The following is a 24,381-nucleotide window of genomic DNA, read 5'->3' as shown; positions in this document are numbered from 1 at the left end:
AAGAAATCGCTATTTCTATACCAATAACAAGGCTCAAAATAGCACCAGACTTCCACAAGCATTGAGAACTTTGTAAGTGTACGGACAGTTTATTAAAAAGATAGTTTAGAAACAGTACCGTTCACGTATACAGGCTGGCGTCATCTTGGGAAAACAATCACTTGACAATTCAGCTCACGTTGCACGACGTTGGACTGGAGCAATGCGAGCTGAACCGTCACGTGACTGTTTTCCCATGAGGCCAACCATGAGGCCTAAAACTAGGGGGAAAAGAAAGAAAATTATACCTGACACTTTAATATTCAAGTTTAGAGGTAAAGTAAGGATTTGTCCACCTACAGTGACCTTTACTTTGAAAAGGCCACTTCATTCACACATTATGTGACGTGAAGCTGCGTGAAACTGTAATATCACTTTCAGCCACTGTGCGTCGCTCTGCCACTGTACGTCGCTCTGTCAGTAGCCCGCCTGCCGCCCCTTCTGAAAAATCAGGAGCCTCATGGCCTGACCACGACATATCACCCGCAGTCTAACCAGACAGAATGTGTAAACCATACAATCAAGACTGCAATCAGAGCGTATGCAGGACAAAAGCATAGGGACATAATTGTTGCCGAGAGGAATCCCAGCCTACAAATTCAATAACAAAATTAATCATGCATAATTAAAAATGACCTCGATTTAGGCTACTTGGGTATGGCATAAGGCTTGGCTACATAGTGTTAGAACTCCTACGGACTTTCCCCTAAAGATGCCAGCTGCAGCAGCAACATTTCCGGAAAGGTACTGGCTTGATGAAATTCATTCTGGACTCTCTATCTGACCACATAAAGACCTCGGGATACTTCGGTTTGGCTTTAGGGACCCTCTACTCACTACCACATAAGTGTAATGTTGTTTGGAACTGTAGAAGAGGTATAAAAATAGCGTTTTGTAGCGGCGAAATGACATGCCCTGGTCACTTCCAGGCTAACGAGTTTTGACTAAAAACTGTAAAATCGAACTTTCTCAAAAAACACCTCCGAATGACATGATTTTGATGTCAACTCAACGTATCCCAATCATCATAAATCGATCTAAAGTGCATTTTACTCCGGATAATTCCTTTAAAACTTAATACTAAGTGGTTTTGAGCCATTTTAAATCGCTGAGCTGCAGCGTCTCGCGTTTGTAGACTGTGCGCTCCTCCTCTGTCTACTGACAGCCAGGGTGTATACATTTCTTCTACGGCTGCAAACGGGATTCACTCGCAGTTGAACAAATATTTCTTTATTAGGGCAGGGCAGGCATATTTCTGGCTATTAAATTATTTCTAAACCAGTCTGCTAAAGTCTGTAGTGAAGTATGTGTAGGGTTTTCCATCCGCTGTTTATTTTGCGAGCCAATAGCCGCTTCATTCCTTCATTGAACGTTAACCTTAATCCGTAGCCAGGCCTTATGCCGTAGGCAAATAGCCTAAATTAAATTGAAACAATCCCTTCTAGTAGGCCTATTCATGGACTGATACTGTAGCTCTATTTGGGAAGGACACGGCTCCATTTCTTTTTACGAGACACCCTGCTCACAAGAGCCACCTGGTGGTTGTTTGGTTTTGCAGCGTCACTGGGGAAATACAAATTAAAGTTGCGTGAGGTCACGTGCGAATCACGTGTGAAGCTAGCCAATTTGAAGTAATGCCCACTGTATTCACATCCCAGCTACAGGTGACCCTTGGCATGTGTCTAGGGCGGAGTAAGTATGGTTGTGGTTCAGTGTGAGCTGGCTGTGTATGAGTAAAGTGGGAAACACCTGTGTGGGCTGGGTGAATGGGGTATGAATGTGTGCCTGCGTATGTCTGCTGTGGAGGCATGAGTGAAGCGCCTGTGTGTCTAGGGCGAAGGGAGTATGAGTGTGTTTGCATATGCCCAGACAGTGGGTGTGCGAGTTGGAAATCAGTGTGGGGCAAGGAAGAGTCCATAGTGGGCGCGAGAACAGGCATCCTAGCTGCAGTAGCCTGTGCAGCACTCGTAAACTTGTCATGAGGTCCCGCTTCCCCAAACACAAAGTCAAATCCATACTCTTCTTGTTCATCACTTGCCACACTGTCTACACCCTCAGTCTCCGTCCCCTGTTGTGGTGCGTACTCCATCCTTTTTCCAAAGCTTGGCAGTGAAACCCGCTGAAGCGTTTGACCAAGGGTGAGCCTTCAGACTGACCAAGTCACCGATATGGAATGAAACTCCTATGCGTTTCTTATCATAGTGTTTCTTCTGCGTCTTTTGACTGCTTGCCACTGATTCCCTCATGTGCTCATATGCCTCCTGCAAAGCTGAGGTAAGCTCCACCTTGTAATCATAAACCGAGTCTGCCATGCACCCAGGACTTGGTGCCAACCATAAATCAAGGGGTCCCTGCCTTACATGAGAAATGCTGGTGTGTCTACCGTACTCTGGTGTGGAGCAGTCCTCAATGCAAAAGAGATGAGAGGCAAGTGGAGGTCCCAGTCCCTATGCTTTTGTCCTGCATACGCTCTGATTGCAGTCTTGATTGTATGGTTTACACGTTCTGAGGGTTAGACTGTGGGTGATATGTCGTGGTCAGTCTGTGGTCTGAGCCAAAGGCTGAAACTACTGCTTCAAAAAAAATCACTCACTCACAAACTGAACACCCATGTCTGAAACCAGGTGTGCGGGAGCCCCATGTCTTGCACCTCTGAGACAAACTTACGTGCTGCAACCACTGCTGTAGTTTCTTTAACAGGATATATTTCCACCCATTTTGTGAAATGAAGACTAAAATGTACTCCTTCCCATGGCATAACCTGGGGAGGGGACCCATGATTGGTTGGTTTGGACAGCTGACACGCTACACAGGAACGGACATATTTCTTGACATCCCCCGCATTCCTGGCCAGTAGACCCGCTTCTGTAAACACCCCAGAGTCTTAGTTATTCCCAAGTGGCCGGCCATGGGGTGGTCATGGAAGTATTTTAGCAGAGTTGCCTGCAGTACTTCTGGCGCATAGAAACGTAAATCCCTATCTGGATGTAATCGGCAGACTTGTCTATGTAGTAGACCACACCATCTTGAATGAAAAAGTCTGACGAATTCACACAGGACCCGCTCTCTAGGTATAGCATATGGCTGAAATGACTTGGTCAGCCTGCTGGAGTAACTGGAGCTGTGTCTCGTCTTCCAACACCAATGCCGGCTGCCGCCTGAGGTTCAAAGAAGCGTCTGTAGCATAGAGTGGTAACAGGTCTACTGGTTCACTGGAACCACTGGACGGGTTATGGGATAGGGGATCAGGTGCTAAATTGACAGAACCAGGTCTGTGTATAATCTCAAAGTCAAAGTCCTGCAGTCGCAAACACCATCTGGCCAATCGGCTTGAGTGGGAGGGTCTTGTCATTAACCACCTCAAACAATTGTGGTCTGTCATCACTGTGACAATAGAGCCTTCAATGTAGGGTTGGAAATGCTCCAGAGCCCAGATCACCCCAAAGCACTCCTTCTCCGAGGTGGAATATTGGCGCTCAGATTTGTGCAGGGTCCTACTCGTAAAGGCAACAGCCCTCTCTAAGCCATCCTCTCTGACCTGAGTCAGTGCGGCTCCAAGGCCCACATCGCAAGCATCTGTGTGCACTGTAAAAGCCTTTTTGAAATCAGGTAACACAAGGATTGGCGCACTGACTAGCTGCTGTTTTAAGGCGAGACACTACAGGTGAATAGGGTAAAATTTTTAACAAGCAGATGAAACTTCCCCAGTTGATTACTTACATTAATATGAGAAAAAAATGTATTACAAGTTTGCTGTAATTTAATGTTTACATATGCAAATTAGGCATTATCTAATTAAATATGCGCTAATTTGCATACATTTTAAGGCACGAAACCTGAGCATTGGATACAGCCAAGTTCAAAATGATGTTTTCATTGTGTTCAGATATTAGATGGGAAAACATTTACAGAGGGATTTATGAATATCTACTTTTGTTATCCTGTAAATCAGAAAATTATGTCACTAGCCCTAAAAAAATCGCTTTTTTCCATGTTTTTAGGCATAAAATGTCATGTAAGTCAGGCTAGGAATAATATATCAACAAACCCCTCTAGTTAGGCATAAGTCTAGAAAGTTTGGTATATGTACGTGCTTCTGAAGTGGAGTTTTTGAGCTCAGAGTGTGAGCGGAAACTCATATTGAGAAAACAGCCTTGAAAGACAGCCAATGAGATTCCGTTCTCAGTCTAGACTCGCCTTTGAACTTTCGCGATTGGTTACTGATACAAAGGAAGTGTCCATATATGGATCACATAGCGTGATACAGGAAAAACAGAGATTTCCAACGGTAGTACACATGTTATGTTTTGGACCACGGTCGCGGGAGTGCATGCAAGGTTAGAATGCTAACTTTTGCTGAATTTAGGAGAAATATACAGGCGCGAGTAGACACAATATAATGAAATAAACACCTAAATGTGTAAATCGGACTTTTTTGTTGTAGTAGTGTGATAGAATACATGCTAAGGTAACATACTAGCTCAAAATCTCGAAATTGACCAGTGCATGAAAAAACGATGTTTTCACCTGCCGTGTCTCGCCTTAAGCAATCAAATGACTCCTGGCACTCATTGGACCAAACAAATGGGGAATCCTCTCTCATGAGGGCAATCATCGGCTCTGCAATACGGGCACACCCTGAGATGAACCTACGATAGTAACTTGTCATTCCCAGGAATTGGCGTACATTTTTAAGCGTCTTTGGTACAGGGAATTGTTTGACTACCGCCACTTTACCCTCGTCAAGACCAATGCCTTCCAGAGTTACAAGGTAACCTAAATAAAGCATCTTTGGTGTACAGAAATGCCATTTAGACAGTTTTAACTTCTGCTAAATGCCCCAACACCCTTCTAAGATCTGTTAAATGCTGGTGAAAGGTTGGGGAGGCCACAACAATGTCATCAAGATACAGCATGCAACAATTATGGGTGAGGCCTGCCAGGACTGTATTCATCAATCTTTGGAAAGCTGCGGGCGCATTTGATAATCCAAAGGGCATTGCTTTAAACTGATAAAGCCCTTTGTGCGACACAAACACTGTCTTTGGTTTTGAGTCGGGAGCCACTATGAGCTACTTTGACCTGCCAGTAACACCGTGCAAGGTCTAGCATGGAGATAAATTTACCACGTGCCAAAAAATCCAAAGAGTCATCCACTCTTGGGAGTGGGTAGGAGTCTTTCACTGTAGCCTTGTTAGCTTTCCTAAAGTCTACACAAACCCTTGGGTCTGTACCTGACTTTTCAACTATCACAATTGGGGAGGCCCAGGGCCCTGAGGTAGGTTCAATAATTCCATCTTCCAACATTTTGGTGATCTGTTCCTCAATGATTTTTCTTTTCCCAGGTGAAGCACGGTAGGGCGGAAGACGCACTGGTTTTGCCATCCCAGTATCCACCATGTGGTTGACTAAAGAAGTACACCCCAGCAGTGGTGGATAGTAACGCGTTACAAGTAATGCAAATTAGTAAAAAAAAGTACTTTTTTCGGGTAACGAGTACTTTCCACATTCCTTTTTTAAGGCTGTAATTTTACTCTTACTCGAGTAAATATTTGAACTAGAATTCTACTCTTTACTCAATTACATTTCCCATTGTGCCTTCATTAAAATTAGTATTTCGATAGAAGTACACATATCTGAGGGACTTCCAGCTGACGTTCAACATGTAAGGCTGCGAGGTCCTGAGCTCTGCATACAACTTTTAATGTAATCTTTTTTTGAGCGTGCAGAATACAAATAAATATACCAATTAATCTTCCTAAACTCTTCTAACTTTAGTCGAGTCACTTAGACGAAGATATAAAGCCTCTGCAGGGCATTTCGTTTAGTTTAACCCTCTATACCCCGTAACGGCCGCGGCCGGCCGCAATTCTTAAAGAGACATCTGCTACAGTATAACCTTCATACATGAAATAATACAGCGTTAGTGGATAAATAGCACCAGACTTTTATTTTGACACACTTAAATGGCTAGGTCGCTATTGACATTTCTCCAAAAGCATCCACCATGTTTTGATGTAAGTGACGATCATATTGATGTAAGAAAATGACCAAATAAAAACATGAAAGTGTAATAAATTTAACGTTAGCATCCTCCCGTTTGTCATGACTGACTTAGCTGCCTCTCTGGCATAAAAAAAATCGTATGGCTGTCACTGTGAAAGTCAGTTTGAGTTTAGTAGCACCAGCAAAATATAGGCATAATTCAATGATGGGTCATGGCCTAATTAACAATAAAGTTTATGATAAACCCATGCCAGGTTTATTTGCAGTTATATCTTAACACATAACATTAACATTATGAGTTTTTGTTGACTAATAACCAAAGCGGGAACCACCGTTGTGTTTTCTGCTTATGGATGTCAGGAAAATGTATTTGTATACAAGTAGGCAAATGTCTCGTCATCTTCGTGATTACAAAAAAGCCTGCTAATTTGCTACCTTCACTGATCGTTAACGTTAGTCTGAGACTTGTAATGTTAGCACAGGATAGGTTGAAGGTTAGTGAACGAGTGCAACAGGTTCATTATCATCAACTGATCAAGTTTAGATAAATTATATAACATGATGTGCATATAAAACAAAACGTAAATCCATGTCAGGATTAACAGTCCCTGTTGTTGGTGACATGCTTATCAAATGAGTCACGATTTCATGCGCTATGCTTCATGGCCTACGTTAGTTCATATCCTCATCATTTTTTAGCTGTAAGGCTCACTGTCCACCTAAATCCCAAATAAGTGCAAGATATGCCAGTCTATTTCAATGAAATCAGTACTCATATAGTATCTTGTTTCCCAGCTTCTAATACAGAAATATGTGAACCATATTTATAACTTTTTGTTAGTGAAAAACTTTGAGACTGTAAGTGAGTAGGCCTATGGCCGTCTATGGGAAACATGAATATATAATTTTTAATGGATCATATATCATTTTAAAGAGCAATTTCTAATCTTTAAACTGAAAGAAACTTACAATTGACACTTTTCATTAGATTTTTAGTTATTCTTGGTTATTTGAAATGTTTCTCAAAATGCCCTTTTCTCTTAGAATTCCCAGGAATCTGGGGCATTGTTGTAGAATTCCACTGGGGTATAGAGGGTTAAAAACAATGGCTAATCGCAAGCACAAGTCAGCTAACTCGACTACTAGCAAGAAGGGTGCTAGCTCTCCCACCGAAGCTGATGCAGCACCACTAATTTCTTCGGAATCAGTCGAGAAAATTATGTCGGCGATCATTGGGCACGGAAATGGATACTCAGACGGCTGCCCTTCGTCAAGAAATAGCTTCCATTCGCCAAGAGTTGCATACCACCGTCAGCTCTCTATAATAGTCTGCTAACTCTCAGAGCACCAAACGCATTGATGGAGCAGTCTGCTACAGAGTGGAGCTCAACTGTCATGACCCTCGAAACTACAGTGAAAAGATTGCAGTCAGAAGCGTGCGGCTTGACAGAGAAGTGCTTGGACTTGGAAAGCCGTAGCTGTCGTCAGAATATCCGCCTAATTGGAATAGAGGAGGGTAAAGAAGGGAACAACCTGCGGCAATTCTGTGCGGCTGTATTGAAGGAAATATTGGACCTGGAAGACACACCACGTCTTGACTGTGGCCATCGTTCACTGGCACCAAAACCTCGAGAAGGTGAGAGGCCAAGGCCGTTCATAATTCGAGTGCATCATGGGGACGTGAAGGATCGGCCAGGCCCCATCCACCTTTCAAGTCAAAAGACGCAGCTGTTTTACAAGGAGAAGCGCGTGCACATCTTTCCCGATTTTGCACCAGAAGTAGCCAAGAAGCGAGCTGCTTTTGCCGAGGTGAAGCAGCTCCTTAAAGGTAACAAGGATGTCAAGTTTGGTCTTCGTTTTCCTGCCATATTTTGTGTCACGTTCAAAGATGAGGAGAAATCTTTTACTAATCCCGAACTGGCAGTATCCTACATAAAGGATAACATCCTCCCATCATCATTATCAGGTGTGGACATAACACATAGTTAGTCGACTTTGAGTTATTCAGGTTAATTGTTTTTCTTTGCTTTGAACAAAAAAGGAAGATAAAAATGCAAGGCTGCACTTTGTAGCCTAAACATTGGACTTGGGGGTAGCCCTCCTTTATTGTATAGCTTAGCTTAGTTTTCCCCCCCATTTAATGATGCTGTGTGTAGTCATGGTATTTTGCACTGCTATATATTTTTCTTTTATGGTTGCTTGCTGAGCTTTGGGTCAATTTAGGTTAAGTTAGAGACCCAAGCTAGTGATTTTGAGCATTTTTCTCTTGGGGCTTATGCACTTTGTTTGGGATAGTGCTAGGGGTGGGGGGGTAAGTGTCTTTTTTGTTTTTTTCTCTGTTATTTTTCTTTTCACTTTGTCCACTTATGGTTGCACTTTACTTTGATTATTACTTTTGCCTGAGCCATAGCTGCCATCTGTTACAAAATAGATTGTCATGCTTGTTCAATATCTACATTTCCAAATATGGCTAATTTGAATACGCCCTATAGGGGGAGTGGGCAGTCAATAAAGTTTACTAATTGGAACGTGAAAGGACTTAATCATCCTATTAAGCACACCAAAGTCCTTGCTCACTTTAAACTCTTGAAAACTGACATAGCTTTCCTTACTGAGACTCATATACGTGGGTCTGACTATAGTAGCCTGAGGAGAGGCTGGGTAGGAAAATTTTAATTTTTCAGGGTAAGGCCAGGGGTTCTGATTAATAAATCAGTACCATTCATACTATCTGAAACCAAATCAGACCCTAATGGGCGTTTTGTTATTGTGTTTGGGTAAACTCTACAGTCTGCCTGTGACACAAGCTTGTGTTTATGCCCCAAATTGGTATGATTCTAAATTTATGATTAACTTCCTGTCAAGTATACCGTGCTTAGACACTTATCAACTTATACTAGCTGGTGATTGTAACTGTGTTGCAAAATGTCATTGTATGCTGACGTTGTCCTTCTCTATACATCTGACCCTCTTGTATCTATTCCGCATATCACTATCCTTAAAGACTTTGGCAGTTTCTCAGGGTACAAACTCAAACTTGGAAAAAGCGAGCTCTTACCAATTACTACAGCTGCCACTCAGACCTCACTTCATTCACTACCTTTCAAAGTGACTAATAGATTTAATTATCTTGGTGTGTGTGTTACAAAGTCCCACTCTCAGCTTCTGAAGGCCAATTTTACCCCACTCCTAGAGCGTACCAAACAGGATCTCATACGCTGGTCCGCTATGCCCTTGTCTTTGGCTGGGCGAATCAGTATAATTAAAATGAATATCCTTCCCAAATTCTTATTTTTGTTTCAGTGCATCCCATATTTCCTTACAAAAACTCCTTCCTTACAAGCTTTCTTTACAAAGCTTGATAGTCTTATTTAATCTTTTATTTGGAATAACAAAACACCTAGGATCAGAAAATTGTTTCTACAAAGACCTAAAATACAGGGCGGGATGGCTCTACCACATTTTCAAATCTATTACTGGGCTGCTAATATCAAAAGCTTATTGTGCTGGCGGTGGGATATATCACCCCTGGATTTGCCTGGGTGGTTACAAATTGAGTCCAATTCTTGCAGTCCAATCTCACTTTCAGCTCTTTTGTGTTCATCAGCTCCCCTGCCATCAGCTCCCCTGCCTTCACCCCAGTAGTTCTTCACTCCTTAAAAATCTGGTCTCAGTTCCGAAAACATTATGGGCTAGTTTCTATGTCAGTTTTATTCTCCTATTACAGGCAACCACTTATTCCCAGCCTCTTTAGATAATACTTTAAGAGGTGGCTTAAAAATGGAGTTTTAAATATCAAGATATAAGGATGGTGTTCTCATGTCATTTGATCAGGTTAAACAGGAGTTTTCCTTACCAACTAGTAACTTTTTCAGATACCTACAAGTGAGACATTTGATACAGAATCACCTCACTCAATTTCCCTCACTCAGAGATTTCAGTGATTCAGATTCAGAGAGATGTATTCATCACATACATAGTTATATTAGTAACAAGCAGTGAAATGTAAGTCTGGTTAGCTTCATGACTGTGTAAAGTAGAAATAATCTAAGTTTTAGTCTAACAGATAAGATTAAAAGCAGAAATTAATAATAAATAATTCAAAATAATAGAATAATAATGTGACATGAATAATAATAATAATAATAATAATAATAATAATAATGTTATTAAAATGGGATGGAGTCCATGGTGTTCATAAGAGTTGGCATGTCCATGTTGAGGAGTCTAATGGCCTGAGGGAAAAAGCTTTTCCTTAGTCTCTCAGTTTTGGCCTTCAAACTGCAGAAGCGCTTGCCTGACTTCAACAAACTGAACAGACAGTTACTGGGATGGGTGGAGTCCTTTACGATTTTAGTTGCTCTGTTTTTGCAACGGCTGATGTATATATATCATGCAGGGAGGGGAGAGAAGTCCAAGAGATGCGCTCTCTGCAAGGCGTTGCAGTCTTTCTCAGTGCTGTTGGCATACCACACAGTGATACACTGCGTCAGTATACTCTCTATGACCCCAGTGTAAAATGTTTTTAAAATCACTGGGGGGAACCTGAATTTCCAGAGTTGTCTTAGATGGTACATTTGTTGTCTGGCCTTTTTAACCTGAGCTTGGATGTGAGTAGACCTGGTCAGGTCCTCAGAGATGTGTACTCCCAGATATTTAAAACTACTAATCTCTACCTGTGTTCCATGAATCAAGAGAGAATTGTAAGTCTACTGCTGCCTCCTTCTGAAGTCAACAATTAGTTCCTTGGTTTTGCTAACAGTCAGTTGGAGACATATTGCCTGACACCAGGCAATCAGCTTTTTCACCTCTTCCTAGAAGGCAGTCTCATCGTTGTCGGAGATGAGGCCCAGGACTACTGTATCATCAACAAACTTAACGATGGAAGTGGAGCTGTGCGATGACACACAGTCATTGGTGTAGAGATGAGCAGATGGTGTTTTTAATAAGTCTCTCAAACACCTTCATCACTAGTGGTCGGGCTATAGGTCGATAGTCATTCAGGCATGACGGTTTGTTATTTTTTGGCACCGGGACTATAACTGATTGTTTAAAACAAGTCGGGACCACTGACTGAGTTCAAGAGTAATTGAAGATAGATGTAAACACTCCAGACAGCTGATCAGCACAGGATCTCAACAGGATCTTAACATCAGGGCCGGCTGCCTTCCTGTTAACCTATTAACTCGTTTCAAAGCTTTCCTAACCTCATCCTCCGACACGACTCCCACCAAAATCTAGACTTGATTCAATCCTTGAAACCCCACCTGAGGTGAAGGGGACAGTGCCAAGGTTATATACAGCGATATTTGAAATGGAGGGTTCCTCATTGTCAATAATAAAAGAAAACTGGGAAAAGGATATGGATGCCAACATAACTGAAAATCAATGGTCTGCCATCATTCAAAGAATTCACTCTTCCTCCATTTGTGCAAGGCATCATCTTATTCAGTTTAAGATTGTACATAGGCTTCATATGTCCAAGGTTAAACTATCTAAAATATTTCCAGGGGTTGACCCTATTTGTGACAGATGTAAGCAGGCCACCTGCCACTCTATACCACACATTTTGGTCATGTTCTAGTTTAACAGCTTTTTGGTCCTCAATATTTGAAGTATACTCAGTGATTTCAGGTTTAACTGTTGACCCCTGCCCTTTCATTGGACTTTGTGGCGTTCCATCAGAGGACTTTCCTTTACAAAAGTCACAACTAAACTGTATAGCCTACTCCTCCCTTTTAGCTTGGCGACTCATTCTTTTAAATTGGAAGAATGACAAACCCCCTTCCTTTGGCAGATGGATCTGTGATGTCATGTTTTTCCATAAGATAGAAAAAATCAGATACACACGATCAATGGGAAAATGTAGTATGGCAACATTTTATCTCACATGTGGAACAACTTACAATGCACCTTGGCTCTAAATAGCGGTTGTACAAGATGACTTTGTAACTACTATGTGGACTTTTTCTGTGTAATGTATGGTTTTTATTTATTTTATTATTTATTTATTTATGTGTTTGTTTCTGGAGTTTTTGTGTTTACTGTCTTTGTGTATTTGTCTGAAACCACAATTAAAATACATTGACCAAAAAAAAAGTAGAAGACATATCTTTGTTGACTGGAATACAAACATACACGTTAGAGACACGCCTTTCTCTAGGTTGCAACATTGTTGCAATTACACAGCAGAGGAGACGAGGCGACCGTTATGTTGGGACTGAGGACTAGAAACGCCATGGATGCAGAGATGAACACAAGTAGCCTACTACCAAAAGCAGCCCCCCAATCGTGTGGTCAACCCCTGGCCACATCTGCCACACTGTTCCATCCCATGTGAAGGAAGGGAGACAACTGTATAATGAAAGGCTTCATTTGTCACCCTAAGATTAACAATATCAGCCTTCAAAATGTTGAGGTAAATTGCATTGTTTTCTTTCACTGGTTCTCGTAGTGCTACCTAGCGAGCTAGTCCTAGCTGCTTTTGACCTAGAACAAACCTAGCAGTAGGCTATTTCTTGACATAACTCTGGGGTCTCCAAAAACAGGTAGCCTGCGGAATACCTATATGGTACCTATACCTATCCTGCACTTTCTAAAAATAGCCAACAAATCGCCTGCAGATCACGCTCTAAAACATCCTCCATTATGGATTTTTTTTAATAGATATTTAATTCTAGACCATACATTTGTAACATTAACTTGATATTGGCTATATTAGCTGTGTCCGTGTCCATCCCATACGTTTCGTGCATGATTGTTCAAGGACTGAAAAACAATTGCTTTAGGTCACGAGCCCTTTCTCCTCTGTAGCCTACTGGTGTAGCAACAGCGCTGAAAATCTTGTGGTTTGTATGCCAATAGGATTACCTGGCAAAAAACGAAACCTTTGTTGACAACAGAATGCAACTTGCTGAACAAATGCAGCAATTATTGTATGGGATTTTGTAGATTGCTTAACGAAATGTAATGGTAACTATAATACTAGCTACTAGCTATCATGTTCTGGTCGTTCTTTTTCTTTCTCTCTGCCATTCTCTCTCTAAAATATGGCCCGTTATGTCTTTTTCATTGATCCAAGCACTTTAATACAAAAATGAAAAGTAATTTGTATTTTGAGTAACTTAATAACATACTAAAGTACTTTTTTACTATTTCTCGAGTAGGTTTGTCCAATTGGAATATTTACTTTCACTCAAGTAGATTTTGAAGGAAGTAATTGTATTTGTACTTGAGTATAGATTTTCAGTACTCTACCCACCACTACCAAGCAGGATGTTAATCTGTTGGGGAATAGCTGTATTAGCTGGTAACACCAAAAGCTCTGTTTTGGAGATATTAAGATGGAGGTGCCAATCTTTCATCCAGATTGAAATATCCTTAAGGTATGCAGAAATATCAGTCCTCAGGTGGGAAAGACAGGTATCATCCGCATAGCAGTGATAAGCGAATCCATGGGAGTGAATAATCTCACCCAAATAAGTGGTGTAAATAGAGAAAAGAAGGAGCCCTAATCCTGATCCCTAAAACCACACCTGTGGTGAGGTCATGAGACTTTGATACCTGTGCTTGCCAAGACACGCTGAATGAACGTCCTTTAAGATATTAACTTAGACAATGCTCAGACAATGTAGAGAGGAGAATGTCATGATTAACTGTGTCAAAGGCTGCAGATAAGTCAAGTAGAATTAACACTGATGACTGAGCAGAGGATTTAGTTGAGACATTTGTACATGTGTTATTATGGTGGTTATTCTGCTCTTATAAGGTAACTGCTAATACACTACACATATTTGTATTTAATTTATATTACTGTAAACCACCTTCCGTAAACCAACTGTATACTACTGTCTACAATGCACTATATCTTGTTCTGTCTATGCACCACCTGTCTATACTTTGTATGTCACATTTCACTTTTCTGCTTTTTTGCACTTCTTTGCACTTCTGGTTTGCACAAACTGCATTTCGTTGTCTTTTTACTCTGCACAATGACAATAAAGTTGAATCTAATCTAAAAAAGCATAGGCCATCCAATCATTTAATGCGGTCAGGGTAAAATGATACGATTTGATAAAAGCTTAAGAGAACTCACCCCTCCATTTCTGTCTTCTCCCCTTTCAACACAATACCTGTAACATCTAGAGGAGGGAGTGAAAAAGAGACAGATTTTGTGGTAGGACAGAACAACAACTAAATAAAGGAAGGCATGTACAAAAGTAAGGAAAGTAGCTGGATATCAGCCCTGCATACCAGGCTTTTTCATTTAAAAAAAAAAGCTGTCTTACCTATTTGATTTTTGTCTTTTCTCCATCTTACTAATATGAAGCAGCTCAGACAGGAAATGGTGAACAGTATGGCCACACCCGCAGCTACCATCAAAAAATAGTGCCAAACACCAAAGAATTCTGCAACCATAAAATGACACTGATATCTTTGAAAGAAAATAATGGCATTTAGATATATTTGACATAAGAATGTTTTAACAACTGTGCCAACATTCCTTGAATCTTAATCACTGACTTTCAACTCAAGGGTAATATCATAATGATTTATGATTAATTACACTTTGGATTTCAAACAAAATATCAGTGCACTCCTTAGCAATTCACAGAACTTTTAAAGGAATAATGGAGGAAATGTATTTGTATTGTATTTGTAGTGGCCATTGAGCTTAAAAAAGGAAGAAGATTGCCTTTTGTGATAAAGTTATTGTCCCCTGGAGAGTGTTGCTGTACAGTTGGGTCTTCTCCTACTGAAGAAAACATGAATATCTGTGTGAATATCAATAAGCCATGACAAACACTGCATGGAAACACTGAATCAATGGAAACTAGAATTGCAATTCCAAGGAATTACCAGTGCATGAAAATGCAAAAGTTGTGATGTAAAATATCATGTATAGTTAAAATAGATAATGCAGAGATGGTTACTAAGGTGATGCTAGGATAGGCATGGTGGTTGCATAGCTTAATAAAAGTTGATAGTTTAAAAGTAGACAGTTTAAAAGTTGAATGTAGATAGCTTAAAAGTTGTTGACAGACAGATAGTTGTTGATGTTGATACACATAGTTTAATGGATGTTGATTGGCAGAAAGTTTAATGAATGTTGACAGCCATGTTACTTAGCTAACTTTTAGTAACAATTTTGATAACAATGGTAACTATAATAACAATGTTAACTATGCTAAACATGTTACTTAACTAACTTAGCTAATGTTTTCTAGCAGTTATGCTAACAATGTTAGCTATGCTAACAATATTAACTATGCTAACCATGTTACTTAGCTAACTTAGCTAATGTTTTCTAGTAGTTATGCTAACAGTGTGAACAATGCTAACTATGTCAACGATGTTACTTAGCTAATTTAGCTAATGTTTTCTAGCAGTTATGCTAACTATGCTTACAATGCTAACTAGCTACAATTGGTGGGACTCATAGGGGGCAGCCGTGGCCTACTGGTTAGCGCTTCGGACTGCCGGTTCGAACCCCGACCAGTAGGCAAGGCTGAAGTGCCCTTGAGCAAGGCACCTAACCCCTCACTGCTCCCCGAGCGCCGCTGTTGTTGCAGGCAGCTCACTGCACCGGGATTAGTGTGTGCTTCACTTCACTGTGTGCTGAGTATGTTTCACTAATTCACGGATTGGGATAAATGCAGGCAGCTCACTGCACCGGGATTAGTGTGTGCTTCACTTCACTGTGTGCTGAGTGTGTTTCACTAATTCACGGATTGGGATAAATGCAGAGACCAAATTTCCCTTACGGGATCAAAAGAGTATATATACTTACTTAGTTGATGATATGACAACTTACAATTGGAATGGCTATACAGTTAAAAAGCTGAAGCTGAACTAGACGCAGAAATTTGGTGGGAAGAATAATAATAACTAGAAAATGTAATTCCGAGGAATTACCAGTGCATAAAAATGCAAAACTTTTATTTTGAAAACGTTGTGGACAGAGGATACAGCTGGCGGGAGTCATAATTGATGACAACTCACAGTTTGAATGGCTGACCAGTTCAATAGTTGGATAGTTTAAGTAGTTAAATTATTTAAAAGGGAATTATTGTAGTGGGGACTTTTATTTTGAAGCAGTTCTGGGCAGAGGAAACAGTTGGCGGGAGTCACAGTTGATGACAACTGACAGTTGGAATGGGTGAACAGTTAATTAGTTGGGTAGTTTAAATTGTTAAATTATTTAATAGGGTATTATTATAGTGAGGACATTTATTATGAAACAGTTGTGGTCAGAGGAAACAGTTGGCGGGAGTCACAGTTGATGACAACTGACAGTTGGAATGATTGAACAGTTAAGTAGTTGAGTAGTTTAAATGGTTAAATTATTTAATAGGAAATTATTGTAATGAGGGCTTTTATTTTGAAATAGTTGCAGGCAGAGGAAACAGTTGGCAGGAATCATAGTTGATGACAACTGACAGTTGGAATGGCTGAACAGTTCAATAGTTGAGTAATTTAAATAGCTAAATTATTTAATAGTGAATTAATAGATTTGCATAGGTAGATAGTTTAGTGGATGTTGATAAACAGATAGTTTAATGGATGAGGTAAAGAAAAAGAAGTGAAAGAAATTGGGGAAGATAAAAATGAGCTATCCAATTCAATGGAGAGAGACACAGAGAAGAGGTTCCATTGAAGTTTCTGCAGGAGCAGTTGTTTGCATTCTAAGTCGTTAATAGCCCTTGGAATGTGTCTTATATCCTTGTAGAATGGAGAGACACAGAGAGAGTTGGCCTAGTTGAGCAGAAAGCAGTTGATACAGGTGCAATTAGTTTAATTGGCTCTGTGAGGGGGCCTAGTTGAGCAGCTGGCAGTTGATACAGGTGCAAATCAGTTTGATTAGCCCATTGTGATGTCATAGTGCCAATGCAAAGTATACAGGGAAAAATAAGCTTGATTTTTGTTAATATCTCAAAAGTATAAAAGTTTACAAAAACGAAAAATACATTCCTCAAGTGTCCTTTTCAAGACCTATGTTACAAAGTTTGAACAAAGTTTCTACGTTAAACGGTTAAAGCTGAATTAGATGCAGAAATTTGGTGAGAAGAAGAAGAAGACGACTTTGGATAACAGAACAGCAGTGTAACTAGGAAAAGCATTTCCTGAAGGAAATACAGTGCATGCAAAGTTGTTGCTAGGTTGGTTGCTAGGGTAATCATGCTGGTAGCTAAATTGGTTGCTAAGTTGACATTTTGGAAGCAGTTGCTAGTTTGGTTGCTAGGCATTTGAGATGGTTGCTAGGTTGTTGCTAGGGTAATTATAGTGGTTGCTATGCTATACAAAGTTATTTTCAAAATAGTTTAAAAAGTTATTGAAATTGGGAGAAATAGAGAGGGGACGTAAGAGAAAGTGAAGGAAAATAAGTGAAAGTGGGGATGAGAAAATGAGCTATCCAGTTCAATGGAGAGACACAGAGAAGAGGTTCCATTGAAGTTTCTGCAGTCAGTGAGAGAGCGCTGGTGCAGTTGTTTGCATTCTAAGTCGTTAATAGCCCTTGGAATGTGTCTTATATCCTTGTAGAATGGAGAGACACAGAGAGAGTTGGCCTAGTTGAGCAGAAAGCAGTTGATACGGGTGCAATCAGTTTAATTGGCTCTGTGAGGGGGCCTAGTTGAGCAGCTGGCAGTTGATACAGGTGCAAATCAGTTTGATTAGCCCATTGTGATGTCATAGTGCCAATGCAAAGTATACAGGGGAAAAATAAGCTTGATTTTTGTTAATATCTCATAAAGTATAAAGTTTACAAAAACGAAAAATACATTCCTCAAGTGTCCTTTTCAAGACCTACGTTACAAAGTTTGAACAAAGTTTCTACGTTAAACGGTTAAAGCTGAATTAGATGCAGAAATTTGGTGAGAAGAAGAAGAAGACGACTTTGGATAACAGAACAGCAGTGTAACTAGAAAAGCATTTCCTGAAGGAAATACAGTGCATGCAAAGTTGTTGCTAGGTTGGTTGCTAGGGTAATCATGCTGGTAGCTAAATTGGTTGCTAAGTTGACATTTTGGAAGCAGTTGCTAGTTTGGTTGCTAGGGTATTTGAGATGGTTGCTAGGTTGTTGCTAGGGTAATTATAGTGGTTGCTATGCTATACAAAGTTATTTTCAAAATAGTTTAAAAAGTTATTGAAATTGGGAGAAATAGAGAGAGGACGTAAGAGAAAGTGAAGGAAAATAAGTGAAAGTGGGGATGAGAAGTTAGCTATCCAGTTCAATGGAGAGACACAGAGAAGAGGTTCCATTGAAGTTGCTGTAGTCAGTGAGAGAGCACAGTGCAGTTGATTGCATTCTAATTCTTTAATAGCCTATTATGATGTCATAAAGCCAATGTTAAGTATATCAAGTTTTTATTTCTCAAGAAGTAAAAGTTGTAGAAATATGAAAAGTCAAATTAGGGCCTGGAATAATAATACTAATAAGAATAATAATTTGAATATCAATACAGTGCATTTGCATGCACTGTAATAATAATAAGACTTCGGATAACAGAACAGTGCATTTTCATGCACTGTAATAACTCAGATTCTTTAGTTCAAATAATAGATGGTTATGGAATTTGGCAGACGCCTTTGTCCAAAGCGACACACAAACACAAAAACAACATAATATTTCAAATTTAACAGGGAACAGATTAAAATGTTGGTCAAACTATAATAAGGAGAATAGCAATAATAAACAACAATGTCAATTCAATCAATAGCCTAATCAAATAAGTAATGAAAATGAGGGAAAAAGCAATAATAGACAATAATGTTCATTCAATCAATAATTAAAACAATGCCATGGTAAGACTACAGAGAATAGCAATAATAAACAATAATGTCAAATTAATCAACAGCCTAATGGAAATAAAACAATATTATACAAACCATAATGCATAAGAAGCGCTTAAAGAACTTAAAGAACTGCATGTTGAACAGGAATTTCTTTAGCCCTCTCTTAAATGACCCAAAACTACCACAGGAACAGAGAGCACCGGTCAACTCATTCCACCAACATGAGAAAAGAGTCATTGATGTACGCCTTGATTATTGAATTAAAATAACTAGGAGCAGATCCAGTCAGTGTCCTATAGGCCAAAGTGAGAGATTTTTAAGACCAGGCGTGCTCCAGCATTACACAATCTTATTACACAAGCGGGTAAACCAGCTAACAGTGAATTACAATAGTCCAGCTTGGAGATGACCATGGTGTGAACAAGAAGTTGTGTGGAATCTTGTGTCAGATAAGGTCTGATCTTCCTAATGTTGTAAAGCATAAACCGACATGATTTTGCAATAGAAGCTACATGCTCAGAAAAGTTAAGTCGGTCATCAATTACAATGCCCAAGTTGGGGACAGTGAAGTTGAGTCAAGCTGGATGTTAATCTGTTGGGGAATAGCTGTTTTAGCAGGAAACACCAAAAACTCAGTTTTTGAGAGATTAAGATGAAGGTGCCTCCTTCATCCAGGCTGAAATATCCTTAAGGCATGCAGAAATCTGGTGGGAAACGCTAGAGTCATCAGGTGGGAAAGACAGGTAAAGTTAAAGGTAAAGAGTGTCGCCTGCATAACAGTGATAGTCAAATCCATGGGAGCGAATGGTCTCACCTAAGGAAGTGGTGTAAATAGAGAAAAGCAAGGGTCCTAATACTGATCCCTGAGGCACACCTGTGGTGAGGTCATGAGACTTAGATACCTGTCCCTACCAAGACATGTTAAAAGAACGCCCTTTAAGGTAAGATTCAAACCAGTCAAGAGCTTTTCCAGAAATTCCTAGTTCAGATAGTATAGAAAGGAGAACTGACTGAATAGGGTCTAGTAGATTATTCTGATGAAGAAAGTCACATTGAAGACTACTTTCTCCAAAACCTTTGACAAGAAAGGAAGAAGGGAGACAGGTCTGTAGTTCTTCACCTCAGTTGGATTAAGTTTACTTTTCTTTAGCATAGGTGTAACCCTAGCCTGTTTAAAAGAATAAGGAACAATTCCAGAACTGAGTGAAGCATTAAATACATGTGTGACTGCCGGTAGAACAGCAGGTGCGATAGACTGTAGAAGAGTGGACGGGACAGGATCCAATGGGCATGTTGTTGGACGACTTCGCTGAAGCAATTGAGAGACATCATGAGGAGAGAAAGAGTCCAACTGAGCACTTATTTTAGCAACTTTTTCAGTGAAAAATGTTGCAAAGTCATCTGCTGACAGTGAAGTAGTTGATGGTGGTGGTGGAGGATTGAGAAGAGACTTGAAAGTGGAAAAAAGTTTTCTACTCTCAGTGGCGCTCTCAATCTTGCTTTGATAGAATGCCTTTTTTGCAAGTGTAACAGTGGATGAAAAGGATGACAGCAAAGACTGGTAGTTACTAAGATAATTTCCATCTCTGGATTTACGGCATTTCCTCTCAGCAGCTCTAAGTTCCTTTTGTACTGAGACTATACTGTTCGTCAGCCATGGATGACGAGGTTTAGAACGAGTGGGTCTTGAGGAAAGAGGACATGCTGCATTCAGACAAGATGCCAGTGTAGAGCAGAGAGTCTCTGTAGCGTCATTAACCTCAAGTGCCAAGAATGAGCTAGGAGTAGGTAAAGCAGATGAATTGATGTTGGAGGTCATCTCAACAATGCCTTGTCGCTTCAAATTTGATACTAGGGTTTGTATGAAAAGCACCTTTGCACGTATCACCTACCAACCAGCTAGACTTTCATTACTTCAATACTTTAAGTTCAAACATGGTGATGTCCACTCACTGTCTTCATACTGTACATCCCACAGGATGCACAGCAAGAGCAAAATTCATTTGTAGGCAATCATTGGCACACAAAATTCCGCTGATTTGACTCTGACGCATATTTATGAGGAGAACTGGACCTATGTTGTGCTTGATAACCCCAATGAATGGGAATAGGAATGTGTGTGCAAATAGTGCTATGTGAAATTGTGCAAGAAGATTGACACATTTTATCAAATGCAGTTTAAGAAAAAACAGCTTTTGAAAACTGTTTCTTCTACAAAAGGCAGTCATGTTATAGCACAATCACACACATGAAATGTCTCATACCTCTCATACTGACCTCTTGTAGTAACAGTGAGAACAGTATTGCCATCAGCGTAGTTACTCTCTCCCATGTTATTGACAGCATTCACAGAAAAATTATAAGTGGTTGCTGGCAAAAGGCCAGTGACTGTGTAGACTGTTGCTTTGGGTGGGAAAACATCCACATAGTGATAGCTAGAGAAGCCTTTCCAGTGATACCTGTACACAAATGTAAAATTAAAAGCAAAATATCCACTGCTTTTGGACACAATGACTTAATTTGGGTTGTATTAAGTGGATTAGCCTTGATAATCACATAAATAAGCATATACAAATGTAACATGATAAGCAGTGACAGACTGGCCGTATGGATTTTGGGCACGTGCTAGAAAGGCCAGGTTCACAGGCCAATGTGGCCTTGGTGCCCCCTTCTTTCAATATTCTGCTTTGCATCCGACTCATAGCAATTTTTATTTAGCCTATGGCCTGTCAAAATAATCTTATAATTCAAAGTGCAAATTAATTTAGTCTTTTACGCAGTGGAGAAAGTAACAGAGAAACGGAGAAAGTAAAGTAAGAAAGAAAGTGCGTCCAAATTCACCCATTCTTCTCTGTTGAACTACTCCTGAAGTAGCACACAGAAATTACATGTATCACATCACATGAAAGAGCTTTTTCTCAACTTTTAAACAATGTTAGCCGCTAGTTGTTGTGGTAAACGGTTCGCGAGAAAAGTAACTTTAATTTAATCATATTATTTTACATACAGTTCTGCGCCCATCTACCCATTCATCTCGGTGGAATGCTTTACATCAGGATAAACAGCAGACCTTACCGAACTCAAAGGTGTAAAGCATTCCCCCTGTACACATTTCTACATGCATGTCTCCAACTTTGGGCTTTAAAGTTCACAGTCACAATGTGTTTAAATTGTTCAGTACATTATTTCATAACAGGCCAAATACAAAACAAATGTTACAAATATCGCCTAGATATCTGTAAATATTAAAATCAGAGGATATACAGCTGACTAAGAGTTTGTCAAAGTAGCCAATGATCACAAAATGTTAAGCATGCATCTAGACTATTTGAGTTTCTTAAAGCTGAGCTGTGCTTAAATTGTTCAATACATGATTTCATAACAGGCCAAATACAAAATAAATGTTAAATATAGCCTAGATATTTGTAAATATTAAAATCAGATAATTCTGATCATATATCAGATGATTCTGATCATATTCTATGTAATATGTCATGTTTCATGTTTTTGTCATGTTTCATAGTGATGCAGGTCTACTGCTGTGAATAGGCTAAATACAACTTCGATCATTTTTATGTAGAATGCTGTATAGTTAAATTTGGTCTTGGTGCCCTGAAGTGTGGCCTTTGTGCCTCACGCCAAATATGCCCCTAAAATTACGAAATTCCAAGCTTGGTTATGACACATGAAAGCATTGCTGAGACGTGCCACTTCCGGCTTCAATACTGATTTCGATTGGCTGTTAAAGGCAAATGTTTTTTGTCAATTGTTTCCAGTTGTTTTTGAATAAATCCAATATGGCGGCCGAATTACCAGACACCACTAGTAAATTTTAATTCCAAACACATCAACAGCTACAGGCCAAATGTATTTTTGCTAATTGCAGCACCCCCTAGAGGTCAAAGGTCCTCCTAATGGGGTGATGAGTCCATGGACTAAGTTTGGTTTTGATACATGGAAGGGTTGCTGAGATATGAGCTCACTTCCCGTTTGCCGGCTTGTGTGTCAAGTTTGGTGTCGATCGGACAAAATTTTTGACTTGTGAAGCTTTAGTTTCACTTTTGATAAAATCCATCATGGCGGAAATTGACATCATAGGTTGCATAGTTGAACTCAGCTTGGTCCAAGGATTCCAATGATACCTCATTTTTGAAAATCGGCATCAGACATGAAATTTGGTGAAATGAATCATGGGACTGTCCCCAATCAGTGTGCTTAATTTCACAACTTTTTACCAGACGGTTCTATGGGCTACCATAGACTCCCATGGCGGAAGAAAGAATAATAAGAAAACACACAAACACAATGGGTGCCTACACAGCTTCGCTGCTTGGCCCCCCAAAAAACTTCTGCTGATATTGATCCTGCATATGATATGCCAACGAAAGACATGAGATCGTTGGTCTTGGAATTTTGATGTTTGATATAGAATTTTTTTTTTTGGAGATGATAAAGAACACTTCACACTTGTCACAGATGGCTCAAATGATACTGGTATGAGTTTATGCAGGTCTGGTTATTCCTTTGCTGTTTCTGGGTTTTTGCTAGCCTGGCGGGCCATCCTATATCATTGAAATGTATAGTCTGGAATCAAACCATTCACCTCGCTTAATCCAAGGGGCGGGCAGAGAATTGTCTTTCAAACTGCCTAGGCATGCAATAGGCCAGTGCTACAACCATATCCGTATCCGGTCGGCAAAACGGCAAATACATCCTTCTTCGAAAGGAATGACTTAAGTGCATTGCGTTGCTCAACTTTCAAAGAAAAGCACAAGTCCAACTCCTCCAAAGTTGACGCCAACGTCGATTCAAACAACCGCTCTTCGTTCGCCATAGCCACCTTCCTTGTTGTTCACCGTCGCAGGACTGTCGTTATCCTGTTAAGCCCGCCTTAAGACTCTCTAACAAAATAGAGCACTGTGTTTGGATGACGTCCACGGCGTCAGCCAATTGAAATCCCTATGGTTTGATACTAGACGTACAGGCTGAGCAAATTAATTTGCCGCCGCTAGGGTGCGTCTAGATTTCTAGGCTAGGTTTTTGCCTGATTTAAGCTCGCATTTTTCACTACACAGCTCCCCCTGCAGCTTCGGTAGCAAGTGACTGCTACGCTAAACCCCCACTAGCTAGCGAGCTAGCCATCAAGAAACCAAGCTAAACACATACAGGGCTCACAATAAAACCGTCAAGCAAACACATTGTTCAAGAGACTATCAAACCACATTACAAAGACGAAGTTCACCCAAGGGTCGGCTATTTACAATTTCAACAGCAACAAAGCCAAGTCAGTGTCCGTTTTGCAGTCTTCTTCGAAACTACAATCTGACTACATTTTCGAGGCGCAGTTGGATACTTCCGCTGAGTCACATCCGGATTTACCCGGACCGGGTCCAGAAAGTTGCATATTCGTTTTTTCTGCGTTGAAGCGATAGGGGAAGACGAAGCACCCACCAAACGACCCAGAAAGTGTTGTAGAACCATTAGAACGACTCTCAACCTGGATAATTAAGGTAATTTTTGCTAAAATTGTTGCATAGTCCT

The 24,381-nt window shown here is 40.2% G+C and overlaps 1 protein-coding gene across 1 annotated transcript in view; it reads right to left on the bottom strand.

The window, feature by feature from the left end:
• Positions 1-20,510: 20,510 nt before the first annotated feature.
• The window catches only part of nphs1 (NPHS1 adhesion molecule, nephrin), a 155,852-nt gene continuing 151,981 nt past the window's right edge, over positions 20,511-24,381 (bottom strand). Inside the window, exons 26-27 of the mRNA XM_048261958.1 lie at positions 21,105-21,299; positions 20,511-20,583 (exon numbers count right to left, since the gene is read on the bottom strand). Of these exons, the coding sequence (XP_048117915.1) occupies positions 20,511-20,583; positions 21,105-21,299 (268 nt within the window). The remainder of the gene's footprint in view (positions 20,584-21,104; positions 21,300-24,381) is intronic.

This window comes from Alosa alosa, chromosome 13 (assembly GCF_017589495.1).
Source record: "Alosa alosa isolate M-15738 ecotype Scorff River chromosome 13, AALO_Geno_1.1, whole genome shotgun sequence".
NCBI lineage: Eukaryota > Metazoa > Chordata > Actinopteri > Clupeiformes > Clupeidae > Alosa > Alosa alosa.
This window is presented reverse-complemented; position numbering and strand designations above follow the sequence as displayed.